The sequence below is a fragment of the Galendromus occidentalis genome, unplaced genomic scaffold (assembly GCF_000255335.2).
Source record: "Galendromus occidentalis unplaced genomic scaffold, Mocc_1.1 scf7180000076500, whole genome shotgun sequence".
NCBI lineage: Eukaryota > Metazoa > Arthropoda > Arachnida > Mesostigmata > Phytoseiidae > Galendromus > Galendromus occidentalis.
The window spans coordinates 628,083-651,739 of record NW_003804489.1 but is presented as its reverse complement, the minus strand read 5'-3'; the positions used below and the strand labels follow the sequence as shown (position 1 = coordinate 651,739).

Genomic DNA, 23,657 nt, shown 5'->3' with positions numbered 1-23,657 from the left:
CACGTCCCACATTTTAGCTCTACTAAATCAAGCAACCGACCGACCGAGCAGCAAATCAACTTACCTTCCTGCTCTTGGATTAACGTGCCGAAGACAAATAATAAGAAGACCGTCCAGCCGCCTAGCGGTACCGAACCGAGAGAATTGAATAGCCGTCGGACACCACTCGGAGCTGGAACACCTCCGTGATTTGTTTGTACAAAACAGCAATCTCTTCGAGTCGCCGATGATTGCCACACTAGACGTCCACAGTTCAAGGCAGCTTTTATATACGTCTACGAGAGGCAGAGAGAACCTATGCCATGACGCTATCTCCCTCAGATATTCCACAAACTACGGTGACGGTCTGAAGAAGGAACAGTGAATCGATGTTGTTCAGTTGCATCATAATAATGAATAAAACCCCGTATACACCCGAGGCCCGTATTCGTTGTGAATCCAATCCGTAAGCCAACGAGAAAGCGGCCGATTAACGTCGTCGTCGCATCGTTCCCGCGCGTCGTCCCTGCCGCACGTAATTCTCGTTATTGGCTCCCATCGGCCTGTATGCCCATAGAACACATGGATTGATACGCGTAGCTCCGACACAGTACGTTGGGAGTAGGCGATACGTGCCGTCATCGCCACGAGAAAACTCCTGAACAGACTCCCGATACAGCGGCTGAGCCGCCGCTCTGTTCCCCCAATGGCCCAATGACATTTCGCCAGCAGCAGCTTTTGCAATGCAGCCCAGAGCCAACACGATGGGTCGGCCCGCGCTGCAAGTAGGCAAGAGGCACGTAGCTCGTCGTACAGGACCCAGGGGAGATGTCCTGGCTCCGAGCAATGCCGGGCTTCGTTTAACTGAAATATTTCGCTCGCAATGCAGCAGGAACGAATTCGTCTTTTCCCTCTCTCCCTCGCTCCAAGTCGATATATCAACCGCCTTGGTGAGTTCAGAATTCGATAACGCGCTCCCTCCCGGAATAAAGTCGGTCACGGAGCTTGTGACGCGCGCGAACGTCGAACTCGGCCGAGCTGAGTTGCGATCCTAATATGCGATGGATTACTCCCACACACCGCGATGCGTGTTACGTATTCCGATTACGGCAATCAAATCTACGATAGTGACGGTCTCTGGGATGCCGCGCCGATGAGACGTTACTACACAACTGATTCATAAAAGCCGCGTCGATCCATAATTACGCTGGAGGCGGCGAGCACGCCGTCTGCGTCGATTATTACCAAGATGATGATGTGAATTCGACGATCCATCGTACTCCGTCAAAGTGCGTCGACGGTAGTTTCGCGGAGCATTGAACATGTTCCATCAGGAGAATGCGTCCCGATGGAAGGGTCTCGAGCTGATCCTTCTTCGGATACCTCCAAGTCGCTGTCGGGGAACGCGACGACACGTTAAGCTTTCGCTGTCCGTCTCCGTCCAGAGAGAACGACGGTAATTAAACCTGACTGACCTCTTCGACTAGGGGCTCTCCAAAGATGGAGTGAACATGAACCACTTGTGACTCGGGAACTAAACTCGATTGCGCGGACATGGGGCTCGTCGACGAAATCGCTCCCTGAGGCGAAGACACAGGGCTCCCGGTTTTGCTCTTCGGTTTCGCTGGTCGTCGAGTGCGCGCTCCGACACGAAAGTTTCGAGTTGTCCTCCTTGCCGGAACCTCTGATTGAATCGCTACACTCGATGTATTGGACAACAGCTTCTTGTACCCGTCTCGTCCTCGAAGCGTTCCCCGAAACTTCCCCATGTCCTCATTCTGTTGTCACATCCGACGCAGTAATGTGTTAGTTGGACTCCGACTCTTGCGATTCGTATGTTTGCCCTTCCCAAAGAAGGGACAGCCTCGCCAGCAAAGCCTTGGCTCGACTGGTCGCCCGACAGACAGGCAGGCAGGCAGGCAGGCCGGCCGGCGACGAGGTTAAGCTAATATTGGCAAGAAAGTTTCACTAACTCGTTCAACGTTTGCAGGTCCCCTAAACTGCTGCTATGTGGACCCGGCGGCGCAGCTGAGGGCCCTTGGGGGCCCTGCCACTCAACGAAAGGTGCTAATTCGGATAAGTGTTTAGAAGAAGCAGCGGACGAGGAAGAAACGGCCGAAAAAAGAAGAAGCAGACCGATCTGGCTGAATCAATTGAGCGAAGGCGACGAACGCGTTTGAACAGATCGACTCGATTGAGAGAAACCGGCAGCGACTAACCCCCGACTGTCGCGAACACATATTGTATTCGAATCATCGCGATTGGAAATCGCGCGGAAATCCGAAACGGAACACTGGAGCACGATTTCGGTGCCGGTCCGTACTTCAGTTCTCTATTGTTGTTCGCCTTGGCGTCGTTGTCGCGCCTGCGTTTGTGCTACACCCCCCATCCCGCCACCGTCTGATTCATCGGCCGAATCCGACCTTTGACTTCTACTGCGTGGATTCTTCGACGATCCACGTCCGGCACCATCCCTCGGATCGAATCACCGTCGTCTTCCCTGAGAAGATTCAAACCTGCGATAGCCCCTCCCCCCGCGATCGGAAAATTCGCCGCTCTGAGCGGTGGAATCGCTGCAGCTCCCTCGCTTCAAAATCATCATTTGCTTGCTGCGCTATCATCGCTCAGCCGAAGACATCGTTGCGTCGGGACGTCGTTCATGTGAATCGCTTGCGTGGCCACGGAAAAAACGTGTTTGTCCACGTGATGCGTCCCCGGATCGCCGATAGCCGCATATAGTGGCCTACAACAACCCGGTAGGAGTCAGTTCCGGCCGATTGAAGCGCGCCCCTACCCGAGAGAGCGATCCAGCGCCTGTCCGGGTAGTCGAGGGTTCAGTTGGCTCGAAGCTCAGGCCAAAAAACAGACGACCGATTCCGATTGTTATTCGAACCACCGAAAGCGTGGGTGTGCCCTAGTTTGTGACTTGTTGTTGCTCTTACTCTGTTTGTGTCGTTCATCACATTGGCGTTGGAAGCATCATCATCGTATTCATATGAGTCGTTACCCCGGCTCCTCATCATAAAAACGTTTTCATCCGTATTCTTTCAAATCAACCCAACTGTCGCCGAACAGCCTCTAAGGTGAGTTCGTTTGCTCGTAGGTTCATTCACTTGATACGTTTGTTTCAATCCTTGCATGATCTCCCCACGGACGCCAGAGGCAGGTAGACGGAATTACTTGTGGAATCTAGAGAGATATTCCTCGAGGGCCCCGACGATGAAGAGCTCGGGGGGAAGGGGGAGGGGCTGCCGCTGGGGTGAAAGAGGCAGGGCTCCGGGGAAAGGGGAGAGGGGCAGGAGCGTTCTGGGTCTCGGAGGAACTCAGACTACACTTTCTCCCTCAGGCACGGGAGAGGAGGCAGTGGGATAGGTTCTGCTTAAAGGAGGCCGTCCAAGCAGATGCTCTCGGCGCAGGGGAAAAAACAGGGTCCCTAGCCGGAGAGAGACGATGTTCTCGGTTTGCTAAGCTGCTTACACTCCGGTCTCTCAGTCAGTCTCTCGTCGATAGAAGATAACGGGAGAAATGGGAAAAAAGGGACTGCAAGACCTGGGAGAATGAGAACGAAGCAGGCAGTGCCGACGGCTAGAGAGAGGAAGCAGAAGTCAGCGGTGACTCACGGAGGACTCGTCTAGGAGAGAGTAGACCACGGCCGTTCCTACGTTCGATTGCTCTTCCGGGAGCAGATAGGGATGGGACGCTCCCTCCAATCATTTCGCCGAACAATTTTTCTGCTGCTTCTTTCCTCCCCTCGGCGTCTCTCGAACTTGACACAGCTGTCGGAGACGGCATTTCAGATCAGGAACAACCGTTCCGATGCTTGAACGACGCTGCGTTCGATGACCTTGTCCTAACAGCGGGAAGCTACGAGTTGTTCGTCGGATCTGTGGATGGGTTGTTAGATATGGAGCAGAATTGATGTAGTTTCGATGTTCACGGAGACAACGTTGACAATGTACATAGATCTCGCCGTTACCGCCACCCGACTGGGCCGAGTTTGGGAAGAAGCTTCCACCGCGATTCGTCCGTACGCTGCTCACGTGGAGGAGTTTTGCTTGCGTGGCGGTTGCGATTATTACTGGCGTTTATATTCGTCGTCGTCGTCATCGGTGTAAATTCCAAAAACGTCGAAACAATTTCAAAGCTCCGTCGCCTGGGAGCTTCAAAAGTGCATTGGGCTCCCCAATCCCTCACTGCGTGTTTCGTGGAGTACACCTGGAGTATCAATCGCCGCCGTGGCGGCGGCGGCCATAGCTGCAAGATTTGACCTTTGGCCCCGCAAAGGATCACGTCACAATGTATCTGGCGGGCATAGGACGGCGCTATGCGGTAGTGACCTTACCGTGCGGGCTCCGCCAGTCCAATCTGCGTTCTCTCTCCTCCCTTCAGTCTATTCCTATCACTGATGACGATCGGAGCTGAAGCTCGACGTAATTAACGAGCATCGAGAGCGTGAACGAAATACTTTGAGCGGAATCGCTCCGAGATTACCGATCAGATTTCACGGGACGAATAAAGATCCGCGGCGTGTCCGATAAATGCATGAGCGAGTCATCGCCTACGAGCTCAGCGGCGAGTTTCCACGGAGCGATCATGGGCGGGATGTAGTCTACATCGCACACGGACAAATCGTCGTTTTATTGCTGCGATCTCAGAGCCCTTCCCAGGCGCATTTATTTGATGTCGACGGGTCGCTCCGAGAGTCGCTCTGGAGCTTTCTCGAGAAAGACCCAAAGCTCAGCCCCGGAAGCGTCGAGCCAAATCCTGGTCGGGGACTCGAATGCCCTCGGGATCAGCTCGGTATAAATTCCAAATCCTTCCGCTCAACGACATTATCATGCGGATCCCAAGAACTCTTCCACCGGCCTTGTCTCTCGACCTCTTCAATCTTTAATTGAGTCCTCATTGAGACGCAGCACCGAGGCACTCCTTGGGGGTGACTGCCCCGAACTTGAGATTCTCTCGGAATCTTCGGTCCCTGCGGGAGTTCATAGGTCCATCCCACCAGGCAAAAGGCTTCCTCGAACGGGTATCCTCCTCATTGAAAAACTCAATCGCCGTGTTGCGGAGTCGAAATAATGGAACGGGGAACTCAATTCGAAGAGTATTCTCCACTCACAGAAAAAGCCGAGGGCGGCCAAGTTCTGCGGACCCGAGGCGTCGGCTCGCGATATACTGGCGGCCGCCTAATTCTCGGGCATTTACACTCGTCGGCTCCCGCCTTCAACATGCACGTTGGGACCCGTTCGGAACATTCTTTAGGCCTCTCAAACGAACGGATTCAATAATTGGGTAAATTCGGTTCGCGTCCTCATTGATAGAAGATCAAATCCTTGGTGACGATCGACCATATGGATTTGTCCGCAGCGTTACTCGTGCCTCAATTCGCGACCGTCTCTGGTCCGAGAGCACTTTCCCGCTGGTGAGATCATTGATCAAGAACTGGGGATCTGATTCAATTTGGGAACGTTCTCTACCCAAGCGGCTTTCTGGGCGAAACTCTCAGAAGAGGGTCATGTTCAGCCAGCCGGTCAGACGGTCGTCCAACCGACGAATTGCTAATACAAATGAGCTGTTCATACGACTCCGCTCTTCTCCCTTGAGAGATCGACAACGATTGGGGTGATATTGGAGGTCCGTCGATTCGCTTGACTGACCGCCTGTCCGTCTTCCAAGTCCGTTCCTCCGACGGATCACTCCTCCCAATCCCTATCTGTGTCTTCGCGAAGGTCGTAAGAGAGCTGACGTCGTCTCCGACCGCTGCGAATTCGATTGCTCCATCAAGTGCCACGAATTAGCGGAGGCGCAGATTGTACGAATTGTTTCTCGGTCTGTTCCCGGAGGCGAGCGCGATACACGATAATTCCCAAACGACCGAGGAGGGTCTTTAGCTTCCGCGCGAGAGCAATGCTCGGAGCGAATTTCGGTGTGAGAAATGAAGAAAAGTCTTCCCGTCTCTCATCGACTCCTCATCCTTATAAGCAAGAGAATACACTGCTTTGTACTCGGACGAACACTTCTGAATGGGAGCAGCATTCCTCGGTCGCTCTTCCGCGGGGGGGAGTTCCCCCGGTGTCACCAGTACTCGAACCATGGACTCTGCAAACGCCAATATCACACGTCAATACCCATCCGAATATAATTCTTCCACCGCCGTGAACTCCTAGATGATCCTCCCAGAGGAGCAGATCATTTCATTCGGAATCGGGGAGCGGCTCACTCAGCGGGAGTGAGTCGCGGGAAAAATCAACGGACAGTAAAATTGACTCTCCTTCCTTTACTCCTCAGCCTACTGCGATTTCCTTGGTGACATCCTGAAAATCAGCGTTTGGAGACTACGTGCACTGATAGAACGAAACGTAGCCCGGATAACCGAAAGCATCTCTGTCCGCCCCCATTGGGATACCGGATATCGGTCCTGAGATCATTCATACATTCAGATTGGGAGAAGTCAACCGGAACAGCGAAACTCCGCAATCTTCTTCGGAAATTCAGAAGTTCGAAAAGAAAGAAGATGGGCAAACACAACAGCAAGTTGAAGCCCGAGGTGCTTGAGGATCTCCGACAGAACACGGAGTTTACAGATGCAGAAATTCAGGTTGGTGGAATACAGTTCGCCATTAACTCCGAGACCTCTCGATACAGCGTAGGCATAGCTAGTCTGGGAATGAGTATGTAGTCGCCAATCGCATGAAAAACTATTGATCAGTAGGGTAACGACGTCGTGGGTGCTAATCCGCCGTGTAGGTATTAGGTTTATGAGCCGGTCCAGGCGTCCTCCCTCCGTCCGTTCGAAGGTTTTTGATGCTTTGCGGCATGCAGATATGGGAAACTCTTGTTCATACACTCTGTCAAGTGCGAGCGGAGACGCTTGGAGGGGCTCCCATGCTTCTGAGTTTCCACTGGCCAGGATCGCTTGTCGTATCCCGCGGGAAAATGGCTGGGTAGCGGCGAGAAAAGTTTGACAGATTCATGGAATTTCGGAAACTTTCTGTCGATCATCGGCTTTTTTCCCCTGACGCTTACGCAACGGGATTCTTGGAACCTCCCTCTCCTCCAATGGGGAGTGCCGCCGGGGGCTTTTTCAGTTTCTCCCTTTCCTCACACACGAGGAAAGGACGATGAGCGTACCTATAGCCCGCAAGCGTCTGATGCGGGATCGAGCTCCGACCTTGCATAGAGCCCGACATCGATCCCCCAACCCTCTCCCTGCAGTCGTTCACGAAGGAAAAATCTGTAAAATGGCGGTTTTAGTCTGTTATCGACCCCTGTCGACTTCGTTCAGCGTAGCGGCGATCCTCGAGAAGAAGGGCTCAGCATCCAATTTCCACCGGTCACGCTTCCACCGAAGTGTTCACTGAACAATTCGAGCGACGACTGCTTCCTACGAGGCACGCGGCGTCTAGCGGAGATGCAACTGTTCTATTATACTCTTCGCGCTCGTATGGATTCGTTTTCACTCCCGAAATCACGGAACAAAAGTTCACAGCTGGGAGAGGGTTCGGGTTCGCTCTGCTCAGTGGGTCCGCGAGATCTCGGATTACAACGGGAATAAACAAAACGCTTCCCCATTATCCTTTTCGGAACGAAGCGAACTTTGTCGATTCGGTGGAAACGTCATGCGGATCGCGATTCCATTCCAGTCGATTTTCTCTATGATGGTGGAAGCTTCGCGAACTCGGAATTCCTCTCTCCTCGTCCCGAGCCCTCTCGCGAGGGAACATATATCAAAGTTTTGGGAAAGCTGACGTTTTCCAATTTCATGGAGAGAAAGGAGTGACGCGACGTAGACAGCAGAGTTTCCCCCTAGAATTGTGCAGCACCGAAGCGGATTTACCATGCAGCCCTACTTCCCTGCTTCGTTTCTATTCCTGTAGCGATGGGATTCAAGCTCCCCACTCTTATGATACAAACATAGACTCTTGTCCTCAGTGACTGACGCGACAGTTATCCTTTCAAGAGTCTGTTGGCGCCTGCATGTATGTATGCATGTATGTATGTATGTACATTCCGCTCTGGCACGCTTGAGCTCGAGAGTTGAGCACCACGCTCTCAAAAATTCATGACTTCCACTTAGAGAAGACGACAAAGGTAAGCAAGAAGCGTGAATGGCAAGAAGCTCGGTGCCATAATTACTCATCAGACAGTCTCACAGGCTGTTGTTGACTCTTTGTCACCGGCGGAGTTTTGAGACTCCGTCAGACAAGTGTCCACTCGTCGGATGTGCGCCCCCAGGGAGCTAATCTTGAAGTCTCATCGATAGCACCTATGCGTTGGAATCGCGATGAAGCAGAAGATTGCGGGAGGGTTGTCCAGTGGCCTGATACCATGACCTGATATATTTTTTTCTATTTCCCTTCCAGGAATGGTATAAAGGATTCCTGAAGGATTGCCCCTCTGGTCACTTGTCGATCGAAGAGTTTAAAAAGATCTATGGCAACTTTTTCCCTTACGGAGATGCGTCCAAGTTTGCGGAACACGTCTTTCGGACGTTCGATGCAAACGGCGATGGCTCGATTGACTTCCGAGAGTTTCTATGCGCTCTCTCGGTAACATCAAGGGGCAAGCTCGAGCAGAAGCTTAGATGGGCCTTTTCCATGTACGATTTGGACGGCAATGGTTACATCTCGCATCAAGAAATGCTTGAAATCGTCACCGTAAGTAGTCATACGCGGATCAGAACTAACTCGACACGAACTAGGGTCAAATACTGGGCCGATTCAAGGCTCCAAATTCACCGAACGCATTTCGATATTACAGGCTATTTACAAAATGGTGGGCTCCGTGATGAAGATGCCGGAAGACGAGTCCACCCCAGAGAAACGAACCGACAAAATTTTCCGGCAAATGGACAAAAACCAAGACGGCAGACTATCTCTCGAGGAGTTCATAGAGGGGGCAAAGAGCGACCCCTCCATAGTGAGGCTGCTACAGTACGACCCAGGCTCGCACTGAAAGCCCTCGTACGTCCTCGTACCACCGATGCTCAAACGGCACGCTCTAGCGTCTGTCTTTACGGGTTCACTAGCCTAAAGCACCAGCTATGAAAAAGAAGACTCTTATCGAGGAGGAGACGGCGGCGGCGGCAGCGAACACCGTAATTGCGGTTTCGATTTCGATAACGTTCCTGGCTGACATTGGTCCGATAGCCGGAAACGATTGCTTTTGGCTTGCCGGAGACTTAGAACCTCTAACCTGCAGAAAGGTCTCCGCGCACCGTGCAAGACGTGCAATGCGTGCAGGTTTTCAATGTGCGAGCCGACACAGCCCACTATGGTGAGCAACTGTCGGTGTATCTATTGTACACGCAACGCTGGGCGTTGCCACCCGCCAGCGGGTTGCACCTTTAGCCTCGAAAGCTTATTGCGGTGATGTGTAAAGATGGTAAACTCCATCGCTGTCCCTAAATCAGTACAGAGTCTTCTCCCAAGACCTTTCCAACAAGTCTTCTATATATCTACCATTCCGAGGATTTCCCTCTCCTGACGTTCCTCTATCCGTCGGCGTTTTTCGAAGAAAGTATTATTGAATGAATTCCATTACTTCTTACCTCCATGGGTGCACTATGGGAACGCATCGTTTCCCTATGGTTCAATCAGAGCATGCGCTCGAAGGCGCGTTCTCTGAAATGCATAACGTTCTCCGGCTGCAAACTCCAGAGGACATCTATGAGCGATCGTTTCGAATCCAAAAAAGAGAAAACAAGGTACGCTCTTTGAGCGAGAGTCAACGAGAAAGTGAATCCTGAATTTTCGCCCCCCACAAATATCACTTCGAGGAGAGGAATAGGAGAACCGGAAAGAAGCGACGACGGCCTCTCCAAGTACTGCTTGGGTTCGTTTCTTACGGCAAGTCACGGTGGGTGAGTTCCGTCGTCGCTTCCCCGACGGTGACTTCGAATATGCAAACTGGCCTGAAAGTGTATCAGATTACCATTGCGAGTAGATATTCTTAGTTCCCGAGCGGAGCGAGCGCCTTTGAGCGGTCCTTGTCCTGATTTTCCTCAATCCGGATCCGAACGCCATTTATCATTCCCGAGGCCGGGCTATCTCTGCTATGATAATTTTTCCCAGCAGACAAAGGAATTGTAAAGAATGATCGACATTGATGGATTTTTAACTTGACTTCCGTAGAATAACGCGGTGGAGGTGTATCGAACCTCGAACTGCCAATGCCTCACTGGAAGGAAGAATCGAGCGGCGGAATCATTTCCAAGGAATAATTCCCGCTTGCGGTCGGCTGTTGAGTTGGAGACAATCAAGAAATGTCTTCCGCAATAACGTCGTGGAATGAACGACGATGAAACAGCCGAGCGAATCCTATTCCGTTTTCAGGGGCGCTCTCGTTCGTCGTTTAGTAGGCTTCCGGATTATCGATTGTAAATTGTATTCTCTTTTTAACTTTTTGAGATGACGTCATCGACGTATTTGAGGTTCGGGAATGAAGATGAAATGAAAACGAAGAAAACCGTGAGACCAATAAGCGGGTCACAGTGAGATGCCCAAGGCCCCAACATTACCCAACGACGATCTCCTGTCTGAACTCTAACTGCCGATCTCGGTTTCTTGCCCATTCCGATAATTATCATGATTATCGATCGATGTATAGAGGGCGGTCCTCAATCAAAAGAAATTCTCGTGGACCGCGACCCTTCTTAATAGTTCACCGGCAGTATTCTAGTGCTATGTATTATTATTATTATTATTATCACCATCTCCAGGTATTCCTGGCCTTTGCGTCTACCCGAAACTGTCTGTTCAGTGGAAATCCTCCGACTTAAACCGAGTGTTTGTTTGTTACTCCTGAACACTTACGAACCAATCTGAGTGCGAATCAACATCTCGTAGCCCATTCAAATCAACATCAAACACCTCACTAATCTGGACTCCTCTCGCGAGCTTGATGACACAACCAAGAATGAATGATTGGAGAAGAACAAACGTATCGTATGCGATCCATGCGACAGGAATTTGACTTGTAGAGGGGAATCTAACGGTGAAACATTCGAAAAGTGTAGGAGATGAAAATTCCAGTTATCTAATAGACTTTGTGATAGACCTTCGATGACTGGCAAATGGGAATGCGAATGAGGTGGGAATGTGTTGGAAGGTTCATCGCTCCGCCTGTCGGAGCTCTCCACCGCAAGATGATTTCATTCGCGCGGCAGGACTCATACAGACTCGACAGACTTTTACGTCGCGAGTTATGAAATGAGTGAACCCTCAGCTGTTGGGAAAAACGAACGTTCGCCATCGGTTCGATATCTCCTCATGGAGTATCGTTGTTTCATCATCCCTGACTCGCTGATTTTCATCTAGGATTCTCTCATGTCGTCCCTTGAACGGTGAATATCAATTATTCGATCGATGATGTCAATGCGAGAGTGTCAAAAACGTTGCGAGGACAAGGCCCTTGATCAATGGGCGGATTGTTTGTACGCGTTTATCAGACGCTAGCCGCAGAAGATTGTCTCGAAGGAAGTTCGTTGATGAGAGCGAAGCGCTTCGGAAGTACGAAAAATGGGAATCAATGTCCCGGAAAACTCGACAAGAGTTCGACAGTTGAAAGGGTAAGACAGCAGTGATCATAGGATTATAGAATTCGCTTCACATGGAGTAAACATTCATGAGTACATTGGGACACTGATCCATCCGATATACTGGATATGAAGAGAGGAACATACATCCAACAAAGCATATATTCATGATGCATGGATTCATAGCGTTGGAATTGCTCTACATGATTGTTATATTATGTTGTTAGCTCGCGAGGGAAGGAGTGTTGCGGACTTTGCAAGAAGGAGTGAGGTCGAAATCATTTTCCACCGATAATTCGATCGCAATTAGCGCTGCGTCTTGAAACGCTCCCGGAGCGTTCGGAATCAATCCAACTCATAGAGATATCTTATCCGATTTCTGACTGTGATTCAGTGCTCGTCACCTTGAACTTTGATCCTCCAAGCACTCCCATCTAGGGTATGAAAATTCTCATCTCCCTGAGGAAATTAGAATGAGGTCACGCGCTAGGAATGATCTATATGAGGTGATGTCACCATGAAGCGGCACAGAATGTGTTCTGTTGAATACTCTATGAGGTGCGTATCGAGAACTGGGACATCGGAAGTGGCCTTTTTCTCGGGCAATGAAGGAGTTCCCGGATGTTATTTTCAACCTCTTCCCCGCACCACCGGAATCACCTCCTCAACATGATCTGTGACATCGTTCACAGCATCGGCTACTACAGCTCAAACTCCTCGTCCGACTTCCAATACTGCTGCTCCTCCAACTCCTCATCCTACTACAATCTAACTCTTTCTCCTACCCGTTAGAACGACTCATTCTTCTTCTTCTTCTCCTCCTATAACAGCTACTCCTACGTCTATTTGTACGTTTGTTGAAAATCACTCCTGTTATTCCCGAAGCGGAATCTGTGGCGGAAACGACGCGGGTTGGGTGCACTGTTGCAAAATTGAAAGTTTTGCATCTTAGCGCGCGTTCGCTTCTCCCGTCCTCCTACTATCGGCCTCATCCCAGGACAGGAGTTCCTTGAGACGGAAGAAAAATAACCGCTCCCTTCAGAACAGAAGACAAACTTCGACAACTTATAAACAAACATAAACACAGACAGACTTACGACCACATTCCCCCATCAATCAAACAGACAATAAGCCAAGGATATGGATCTTTGATGAAAGGACATTGTGACTCCCAATCCGTGTAAGACGACGCGGGCGGAACAGGAAAATGCTAATGAAGCTTGAATAAAGTTGACACTGATTGCATACGTAATGCGAGCGTGTTCTCAATTTGCGAACGCCGAGGGCTAGAGGAAAATGGGAACAGGATTCGACTCCGAATCGGGCTCAGTGATCTCGTCCCAGACGCGCTGACGTCAAAACCTCCTAATGAGATGAACCGACGTTTCGCATGAGGGCTCTGAAGAACTCGAAAGGAAACCCATGTCCCCTGAAACGAGTTGAATGATTCAATGCTGTAGCCTGCCGCAGTCCTCGATTCGCTTGCAATTATTAAATAGCTGCTCAGAATTTCTCCAGGGGAAGGGTGGAAGATCGAATGAGCAGGCAAAGCTGCATATTTTTTCTCTGTGATGGTCTCTACCAGGAATTCATAACCCGACAGCGACATCAGAGAGCTGTGCGCGATCCAAAGCGTATCGGGGTTTCGATTCTTGAGCTCATCAAGCGCTTCCCATCTTGGCCGTTATCGTTCGCTTACAGGGCGAGGACAGTTCATCCATGAGATATTACGACGTAAGTCGATAGATTTGGTCTGCATCCGATTGTCTCATCCAACAGCTGGATCATCGAACATTTGGGGATTCTCCGTCGGGTCTGACCTGAAATATCGGGATCCGACGGATCTCCTGGGAGACCGTCGAGCCGGATCGGATAGACACGAGGAACTATCGGTTTGGCCCCAGCCCGGACAGTTTCACCCGCTGATCGGCGGTCCTGGTTGTCCTTCCTTTCTCCAACAGAGCCCCGCGGGATCTCCCAGCCTTCGCTTTCTGAAATCCTCTGAAGACAGTAATTTAGCATGAGAGGCTTATGCTGACGAGTAAAGGATGCCTACAGGCTTGAGGAGCTTCGCTCTACAAAATCTGGCGGCTCGAGTCGCTGGAAAACTCACACAGTTGCCGAAGTCCTCAGCTTCTGCTCTGCGCTACACTCAAGTCGATGGCTCGACGAGCGTCGAGGAGAAGAGGAGCTCGAACAGGCGCTTGGAGAATTGGAAAACTCGGAATAGACGAGGATATGGCTAACCTGTCCCGATGGTGTCAACATCGCACCGAGCTTCCTTCTAGCGAAAGCACGCGTCTATTCAAAGAGACATATCTGACTCACTAGAAAGTCGATACTTTTGCGTCACTTGGCACCTCTTTCGGGAGAAACCTCGCAACGTCGCTCGCCGCCTGAGGGAAGCTCGAAGGTTCGCCGTCAACAAATTGCCAAGCAAAGTCCATCAAACTATTCTTCAAACTAGTGCTTAAAGCTGTTCTTCTGAGATCGAGGAGAGTACTCCGTAGCTACCGTTCGTCAGGATTTGCCTCGAGGAGTCCCGAGAAATTCCTGCGAAACTCCTCGGGACGCACCGCCGCAGTAAGACGCGACTGAGGATTAGAATGATGAGACAATTCGTGAATTCGTTTATGCGCGAACGTTGATGAGGTTTATTCGATTAGATAACTTATCCCACCTGCATCTCATCCGTCATCATCATCGCTTGTTCAGGTTCCATTAGCTCAGACTTCATCGATCCTCGACAACTTAGACTGAATTCATTGATCTTGTTCGCGAATCAATCGCCGGTCATCACTTCCCTCCCATTTTTTTACAGAACTTATTTGAAGGCTCTCAGTCACCGAGCGTTCGTTGTGGTTCATTATTGATCCCTTCCACGAACATTACTACATCGAGATATAGTAATTTTCAAGACGTTGAAATGAGGGAGCCACTTCAATCGGATTGAGTTCGTGTACAGTTTGTCAATAGTTATGTATAATTGTCTGGCGGTTTGTATGTCGCTTTTTCCCTATGTAAGTTCAAGTTTATATATCCGCATCGCCGTCTGATCGCTCGGCTTCCATAGATCGTAGAGTTCATTGTTCCATTCTCAAATCGAGTCTCAAAAATACAAGAAACTAATCTAATAGATTCCACCCAGTACATTCCGCGCGCGATTCGCTACGTTGACGCTTCCTTGCTTATTGCCTCAGATATTCGCACCAACAGAATAGATATTTCCGGCACAGATAAAAATCCTCGGGGGCCAGTATCAAATATTCCGCGTTTCCTCCACGCTCGTTCGTCTATCTCAATCCGGAATACAAAAAGGTACAAACAGTTGATCGTGCTGAGCTCTGCTCCACCCCTCTTATTATCGTTCCATCGTCATAGTTATTATCATTAATTCCTTCACTTTTCTACCTATCTAGAGTCATCCTTTTCACAGCACGCGTTTTCCGCAAAGCTACTGTTCTCAATTAATAGCGTTCTCCACAACCAATGCTATGCGATAGGTCTTCCGGCTCAGCATTTCGGGGACGATATTCCGTATGCATTTTCGTTCCTGCTCTGACGTAGAGTCGGACAGATTGACACGCAGACAGGCGAACAGGCAACCTGTCCGAGAGACCCACGGACAGACAGTCAGTCGCCGTCTACCGGACGAAGGAAAATGACAGACGTAGAACCAGCCAGCCGAACACATGAAATTGAACGAGATACACCACGCCTGTCGGCGTCCAAGTCGAGCGTCTCCTCCCATTCGAATTTCCCTCGTGAACGAGAGCTGTCCTTGAGGTACTCTGGTGTGCTTCGACCTTTGCTGAATCATTGCATCTTACGAGGTTGTTCTCTACAACGCGGAATCTGCATGAAACTTTCGATGCAGAAACCGATCTTCGAATGTTGGGTAAACGTATGTTCCTCCACCTCGTCCACAAAACGAGAGCGCCGAACGCTCCTCCAAGGGGGAATGCTGTGAGATCACATATGATATGGATGCATGAATGTTCGGTCGATATTCGCATTATCGTCATTGTTATCAGTCATCATTAGTCGATTGACAACAGAAGAATCGGTGTTCGCAACCAGCGGGGGCAGTCGGCAACAGCAGCTTATTCGATAAGGCACTGAGGGGAGAGGGGACCCGGTGATTCTGAGGCCGGAAACAGGCTCCCTGGCTCCTCGTCCACAGATCCCTCCACCCCTTTTCTCTCGTTGTATAGGTAAGTCCGCCGAACACCTCAGGACGCGTTGGAAGCCGAAGATGTATCCCGCACGACGTGGTGCAAATTTCCGTGATCTTCAGGCTGCAGGGATTCGTAGACAGAGCGGAGCGCATGATCCTTTGGCAAATATTCGTCTTCTTGAATCCATACACATACGTGGGCTTTCCTCAACCTATTTCATTCCTCAGTTTCATCCCAATGCCTATATTTTACATCCACACCTCTCCCTGAGTGTGGAGATTTTCACTCCGGTTGGTTTCTCAGTGTTCGAACGCCTTTCGCCGCCACTGCCATAATAATCGTAATCATAGCATCATAATATAATAAATAAGTACGCCGTACAAAACGTGAGAGGATCAGAAACGGTCGGACTCTGAACGTTGATCGGTTTTTCCCTCATTCAGACAGCTTCTCGGACTTAGGGGAATCGCTGAAAGGACCGGAACTCCGAGCGGAACCGCCCGATCGGCGCCGGTCGTCATCTTCATCTTCCTCTCTCAGAGTGGAGATTCAACATGTGTTCAGTATAATCTACTTCCGAGGGTTGAACTAGGGCTCCGGGTATCCTAGATAAAGCTTACCACCCTCACTGGAAGATTCCTCCCCACCAAAGGCTCTTCAGGTCTGCAGCCGGAGTGTTCCCGTCAGCAGGCCACGGGTCGGAAATCCGATTGCAAGAACATAAATCAATAGGAGGGCATGAATAGAATTGGTAACAGTATTGGTAGGAGTCATGGTGGAGGGTAATAGTTGTTGTTGCTGTCGTTCTTGAAATATGCACCGGCTCAACTGGTGCTGGTAGTGTTTGTAGTAGTCGCGAAGGTGGTATCCGGTGTAAAGAGGGAGTAGTATGAAAATAGTACGCTACCGCTGTCTCGAGGGGATTTCTACCGAAGACGTCCGCATCCCGGCCGGGGGCAAACAACTATCGTTTGCTGTCTCAAGGCCCGAGCGCTCCCGTGGCCGGTCGGCTGGCCGGCTGGCAGGCAGGCGAGCTGGCTGACTTGATTTCTGACTTCAATTATTCCAACAATCCGCCTACTAGCCGGCACTCTCGTCAAACCATACGTCGGGTAAAGGGGGAATGCAACATGGAATAGAGGTCCGTTCAACCCCAGCTCTGGTCCGAATCGTAGTAATGCTCTTCCACCTCGAGAGCGTCGTCCTCGTCGATAGAGATCCCGTATGGTACCTGGTTCCTTATTGCGGCCAATTTTTCTTTTCGAGCTGCATTGTGAGCTCGAGGCATGTCTTCCGGACAGGTTCTTTCCTTGCGATGCTCGTACACCAAGGGGAATATTCGCTCGATCGATTGCTGAACGGCCGATACCGAAGGTGCTGCAAAGGGCGACATTCAACTCTTACTCAGGGGGTTTAGACGAATCTTGGGCATTCTCATTTTCCGATTTTCCGAGGGTAAAGGATTCACACTCGGGATAAAGCTGACAACGAAGTCGGACCACCGAGTTGTCGGAGCCGGTCTGCCGGCGCAAGAATGAGTGCTACATGACCAGAATCACGAACCTGTGACAGTTATGCTACCGGTAGAGAATATCTTCAACGAGGCCCTGATTTCTTTGATTTTATAAGTGACGCCCGGATGCAATTCAGGTTCATATCTGCGGGAATACAGGATGAAAGGATTTACCGTGTTCCTCGATAAGAGACTCGACAGGAGAGAGACGCTTGTTCGTATGGCCATCCTGCCAGGCTACGGATATCGTTTCCGTATTCGTGTTCTGTTTTAATTTCTCTTGAGGTGTGATAAGGAAGGAACGAGACCAGCGGTACTCACTGTGCGATTGGCTTGTTGGTCTGGGAAAAAGGAACCAATCGGATTGCAAAAGGCATTGTGCAAGTTCCAAGGACGTTGACAACTTTGAAGTTCTTAAAACGAGCCTTAAACCCCAGTTTTTGGAGCGTCCGGGCGAATCTCCGAGCAGCGATCTTCGAAGTGTTTTCGCTGAAAAAGATACGCTTTGATGCTCACGTTGCTGACACTCGGAAACGGAGAATATTTTGAACATCTCTCATGTTGCCGTGAAAGGAGTGCATCACTCGTCGAGAAAGAACACACCTTGTTGCTCCTGTACAAGTAATCTTCCCTGATGACCAAATGCTCGCCGTCGTGTATGGATTCCGGAGTTTCATCGATACCATCTGTGAGGAGGAAAACGTTATGCTGCGGATGACGCGTACACTTGATTTGGTTTATCCGACTCGCTTTAAAGGTCGCTGACCATCGAAACTTCTCAGGCATCTATGCAGCTTGATACATGACTTTGGTACTTGACACTGTGTAGAATGTGCAATTTTCTAATTCGATGTTCGAAAAAGCGAGGCGTCTTTCGTCTCCCTCGAAAGCGTCGAAAGGATTTCCCCATTAATGGGAGTGTTGGGCGAATCGTCTTCGTGACGCTCCTCAGATGTCATTCAATTCTTTCGAACATTCGAACCGCTCTATCGAAATATCCGCCAATGTCAATCATCTCATCAGAAACATAAGGAATCATCTCCGGCGAGAAGCTAAATTCCGTCACTTAAGTTTTTGATATTGTCACGCTTCAAAGCGAAACTTGGAGGACTAACGCGCGGATTTCGAGGGGAGTAAAGGGAAATTCACGCTCGAAGCTCAAGTAGGATCTCCACGAATGGCACATGTTGACGATTCCCGTCTCAACATGTCCCTGTTCAGGGGGAAGGGGGACGAAGGGACTCCCCCGATGCATACCGATGGCTTAAGGTCCGGAGGTTCTGTAGACCAGCAAATATCTGAACCGTCGAGGGCTGCGCCCTCAAGCATTGTACTCCCATACTCCGCGACATTAAGACCCGGAGATTTCGAGTAAGAGACACTCAGACGGACAAACAGACTGACTCCTTGTGTTTAGGTGCCAGTGTCAAAATGGAAGCTTTCTCTGCCGGTTCCCCCGCAAGATTCGACGATAACCCTCTCGAGGAGATATCACGAAACCATGCCTTGTTCTCGAAGATTTCGAATCGGGATTGATACGAACGAGTTGCGGCTCATTTATGGACAAACAAGCGGCGAGCACGCAAGAAGGAACACATCTAAACACAATCACACACGGTCAGACACAACGACACATAGTCGACGGGGCAGTAGTAGGCACCATCAGCAACAGAGACACGGTCTTCCTTCTCAAACATTGAATGGGTACCACTGCATAAACAAATGGTTTTTATTTTCTTTCTCTTCTCGATTGGCTGTGTCATGCCCAAGCGGATAGCGAACGGACGGCCTAGCGGATCCGCAACAGTTCTGGCGATAATAGCACCACCGTCGTCGGATGAGGACGATCTCCACATGGCGAGTGGGGCTAAACGCCCACAACTTCCTAAGACGCTCTGAAATCTCCGACAAGCAGACAATGGCACACAGGTCCAGCACCCGGACCCCGAGCAGAAGGTTCCGACGGAGGGCTTGCACGCCGACCGGAGCGGTTGGAAAACTTACCCCCGACTCTCGACGGAAAACGACGTTCGCTCCCGTGAGAGCGATCTGTCGCAGATTAAGGTGGCAGCCCACGGAGAAACTACAAACGACATTGTTGATGACAATGTCCAGCTCGTCGGGCGGAGATCCGTTGTTATCCTCTTCGACGCACTCCTCTTTGTCTTCACTGTCAAGACTCGGCAATGTGGACGGGGGCAGGATGACCGGTCTCTGCCCCACAACCCCATGCCCTCCTTGGCCTCCTCCGTTGACCAAAGTGTTGTGTACGAGACCAGCCATGATTCCCACCACCCGCCGTACGCAGGTCCCTCGTGAGTAGTCGCACAGTTCCTCCTAACGACAACGCAACAAATAATTTCTTGAAGCAAAGTTACTTCTTGGACTGCTTGGTCGTTTCGCCTGCTTCTTGCTCATACCAACCACAGCACAGGCACTGTGCTGGTGTCTGTGGCTGCTCTTTAAAACATGAGAACACACACAAGGGTTGCCAGCTTCTCGCTCATTTAGCGGTCTGCTAGAGCCTCGTCAACAACAAATCGTCGGCTGCTCGTTGTAGAAAACTCGCAGGTAGCTTTCTCCGCGAGAGATCTTTCGGAAAGCCGGCTCCGAGAAACTCACTGGGATGGGTAGCGAATAACCTGCTTTGTGAAGATCAGAACTTTGAATTATTCCCGAGACGGACCTCCGCAGAGTTTCATTGATCTCATGTCATCTGGAAACTCAGCCGGCTGCTGCGGTACCATAGTAGCTGTCACGGTAGGGAAACGTGGAAGGAGCTTTCATTCCTGGAGAAGCGATCCAGAAGACAATATCCTCTGAGTTCGCTACAATGATGGGGAAGCACATTGCGCACTTCGATCTCTAAGAGGGCACAGCGTTGACTGCGAGGGGAGACCTTTCTGCGTGTGGGTTCCTCCAGGATTCGAATTTGGCGCGCCAATCTCCCGATGTGGAGGTGATTTTCAGAAGTACATTTCTGAAAATTGACCTCATACCCGAGCTCTGAATTTATCCACAAAGTTCCTAGAATACACGAAGACAATCAGCATTTAGTTTTCCGACCCTTCCGGAGGTCTGATAACGATTGACCCGGACTGTTGCGGCATAAACAAATCGCAGGAGCTCTCATCTCTCATCGGAGTATTCCAGAGAGTAAGGAATTTCTCACCGGTGAAAATGCTGTCCACGATAAGCACGACATGTAAGCGGATGATGAGCTCAGACCAGTTCACTGGAGTCGATCCCAAAGAAATGAGTCGATCACAGCGCAACTTCGCAAAGGTACGCCGCGCGGTTAATGGGTGTTCACATGGATAGATTCATGAGTCGACCCTGAATGAGAGTATCCGAGGAGGAGTACCCTGAGCTGTCTTGCGGAGGATGTCTCATCCGCGGATGGGGAATCGAGTCGACATTATTCGCAAGGACGGCGACATGGGTACGCGAGCTCCGATTATCTCTAGAAGTGGCTTGGTGAAAACCATCACAATCGATGAAGATCGTCATCCTCGACGGTCTCTCATAGAGTTTGCTCTTCGCTGAGAGGGACGATAAGACTCCCGCCATGATGACGGATGGGCGGGACGCAGTCTGGGATTCGATTTCCTCTCTGGGTATCCAGCTTCGATATTGGTTTCGTAGATGATTCGATGATGAATTCCCGTGGACACCCGTAACCCTGGAATCTTACGATCTTCATGAAGCACTCATCATGTTTGACAGTTCAGTGATGGGACGAGCGGACAGCGCTCCAGGGCAGACTCGACATTCCTCGCTCTTCGCAATCTTCCTATATTGCATCGAACACTTTCAGAGACTGCAGACGGAGAATGCTAAACGAGCCGAGGGAGTAACCCGGATGAGATCGAGCAACACGAAGTTAGGATGGGGACTTGGATTCGCCGTCTTGCTCATCTTCGCCTACTCGATGAACCGAGTGAAGACTGAGAATTTTCTCGACGAGGATTTCGAATAAGATTTATTCTACTCGCTCGATCGCTCTGATAGTTATGAATTCCTGTGGAAAATACTGTACCCTCTAAATATAAGTCGTTGACCTTGCAGCTCTTGTTTTGTCTTCTGCTCCGCAGTCCCTATCGATCTTCAGACAGCTCCGGGAATTCAATGCACGTTTCGCCGAGGGAACAGTTCGTTAATCGTTAAATGTTCGTAGATCCTGAACTTGCGAGAGACTCCGCGGGGGACGGGGCGGAGAACGTCAAAGCTCAACGATCGCTCGAGGCAGGACTCGACGACACGGGCTCCGGGAGATGACAATCCCCAGCCGTAATCGAGAGCCGCGAAGTCGCAGCGATATGAGAGAGTACAGTGAAATCTCGTGACAACGAAAAAAGGCTGACCAAACTCTCTTTTTTTCAAACAAACTTTTTCTGCTGATTGGCTGGCTTGACATGGAGATGATATTCCAAGTTTTCCCTTAAGACTAATTCTCTTGTTAGCAAAGGAATCTACCGGCCTCGCAAGGTACGTTGCAACGAGATTCCGCTGTATACCCACGCATTCCGGCTCCGAGATAACGGCAGTCCTGAAGGGTTCTACTCCGATACCCCGATTCTCCATCCCCCGATTCTCGAACCCCCGATTTTTCGACCCGCTGATTCAGCGGGGTCGCGGAGCGCCCTCTCTAGCCACCCATCACTCATCTCGGAGACTTCTGTGAGCTACCGATTACTCTCAATCGTGGATCCATGGGTGTCTCCCACCTTTGGGAGCATCCTCATTCCACGTTTTTTATTCCTTCTACCGGTAGATCTCTCTCTCTTTGAGGTTTAGGTTTTCGTATCGTAAGTATTCCGGGGAGCTCAAAGGCTCTCAGTCTCAGGCTTGCGGAAAAAGCTTAGAGCCCACGCGGTTCACGTACTCGATCAGGGAGATCTGACCCGATTCTGGTTCATCCACGAATTTGATGAGTTTATCGTTCAGAACCTGATATTTTTTCTTCAGTCTCCCCGGAGCTTCGCCCATCTCGAGCATTGCCCTCCCCGCTCCAGAGCGAGGACAGCAGCAATTGAACGCTCGCTTATCCGTTCTCCGGAATCGTGCACGCCCCGCGATTTCCTTATTGATAGTACAGATGGAATTCTACACCTAATTCCATCGATTCTCATCTCTCGACTATCTCTGGGGCGGCCCAGGAATTCCGCTAAATTAGCGGGTCGAAAAATCGGGGGATCGAGAATTGGGGGATTGAGAATCGCGGGATTGAGAATCGGGGGATCGGGAGCATACCTCCCGAAGGATTTCCTCGAGCTAGATTTCCCGGCTTGCGGTACTCCGAGTGAACGACCGAAAACTTCATCGATAGCCTCCAATCAAGAGGACTCCCGACAAATCTCGGAATAGGCGTGCAAAAAGGGGTGAATGCATTTTCGGACTCTCCCGAAATCGGAGAATCCATCAGAAAGGCAGAGAAGCGCTGCGCAAGGGACCTCTGACTCTCCGCTCATGGATTCCGGGAGGAGGTTCTTTCTTTCTGAGCAGAACCAGGGAAGGTCACGTCAGGATCTCGGAAGCAATTCGCTCAGAAAGCCATCCTACGACATCTTCGATCGAATGAAGCACGGCATATTGTGTATGTTGGAAAATAAGAGAAGCTGTCAGAGAAGTTTGTCTCTACCTGGAGGATTGGATAGGTAGGGAAGACAGCCACCATGAAGTCTCTGTTGGGACAGCTTCCTAGACCGAATTGACAAGATAGAATCCTGCTTCGCGAAGAGTACTTGGCGACCGAGCGGCGCTTTGTGGAGGAATTGGTACTCAACGTCATCACCTCCGAGAATGAAGCGCCGAAGAAGTGTATGATCGTACGATGATCAGAAAGAATTCGGGAGTGGGTCGTGAAATGCAAGGAGCCGGACGAGCAGAGGAGAGGGCCGACACCGGGAGTGGGAACGCGAAGGTTTGGAGCAGCACATCACCGGCGAAATCATCCTATTGTACCAGTATTCCTGCACGAGGAAAGTCCACTTCTTCGCCACTACTCTGTAGCGTGAGTTCGGGATGAAGTTCAGCTTGAACGAATTCTATGCGGGTCCGGAACCTCCGGAATCATTTCCGTGAATAATCGTGTCATGGATTCCCATGGGCCAAGGTAATCTGAGGCTATAGGCATCTCCGAGAGTCGGAACCGAAGCATCCTGGAAGAAAAGCGCGGAGCTGCCTCGCTCACTCCAGGTTTGCTGTGAGATATTCTGAGCGTCTGATCGTCGTTATCCTAAATGTCGCGAGACAGGGGCTATTGTCCTCGGATGTGTCGCCTTGCCACGCTGCAGGAAGTGAACGCTAAGCTCCCGCCGAAATAGGCTGCCGGTCGGATTACTCGCCCTTCCAGGAACTTCAGATGAAGGGCTTAGTGAATGACGAGCATTGCTTCCTCCTTGGGAACGCTCCTTCAGCGCGAGGCCCGTCCGATCGTATTAGAAAAGAC

General features: G+C 50.5%; 2 protein-coding genes and 1 long non-coding RNA gene across 3 annotated transcripts; 2 read left to right on the top strand and 1 right to left on the bottom strand.

Annotated features, from left to right (window-relative positions):
- Window positions 1–6,493: 6,493 nt before the first annotated feature.
- On the top strand, window positions 6,494–8,934 carry Nca (neurocalcin homolog). Its single transcript, XM_003739334.1, has 3 exons — window positions 6,494–6,577; window positions 8,343–8,636; window positions 8,740–8,934. The coding sequence occupies exons 1-3, from the start codon at window positions 6,494–6,496 to the stop codon at window positions 8,932–8,934; spliced, it is 573 nt and encodes a 190-aa protein (XP_003739382.1).
- Window positions 8,935–16,840: 7,906 nt separating this feature from the next.
- Window positions 16,841–19,489, bottom strand: LOC100901956 (TATA box binding protein-related factor 2). Its single transcript, XM_003739367.1, has 5 exons — window positions 19,211–19,489; window positions 17,810–17,892; window positions 17,528–17,695; window positions 17,257–17,351; window positions 16,841–17,070 (listed from the first exon to the last, which is right to left on the bottom strand). The coding sequence occupies exons 1-5, from the start codon at window positions 19,487–19,489 to the stop codon at window positions 16,841–16,843; spliced, it is 855 nt and encodes a 284-aa protein (XP_003739415.1).
- Window positions 19,490–20,320: 831 nt separating this feature from the next.
- LOC100909201 (uncharacterized) lies at window positions 20,321–21,270 on the top strand. The gene is made up of 2 exons (XR_145272.2): window positions 20,321–20,491; window positions 21,024–21,270. It is a non-coding gene; the product is annotated as an uncharacterized LOC100909201 (long non-coding RNA).
- The last annotated feature ends 2,387 nt before the right edge of the window (window positions 21,271–23,657 follow it).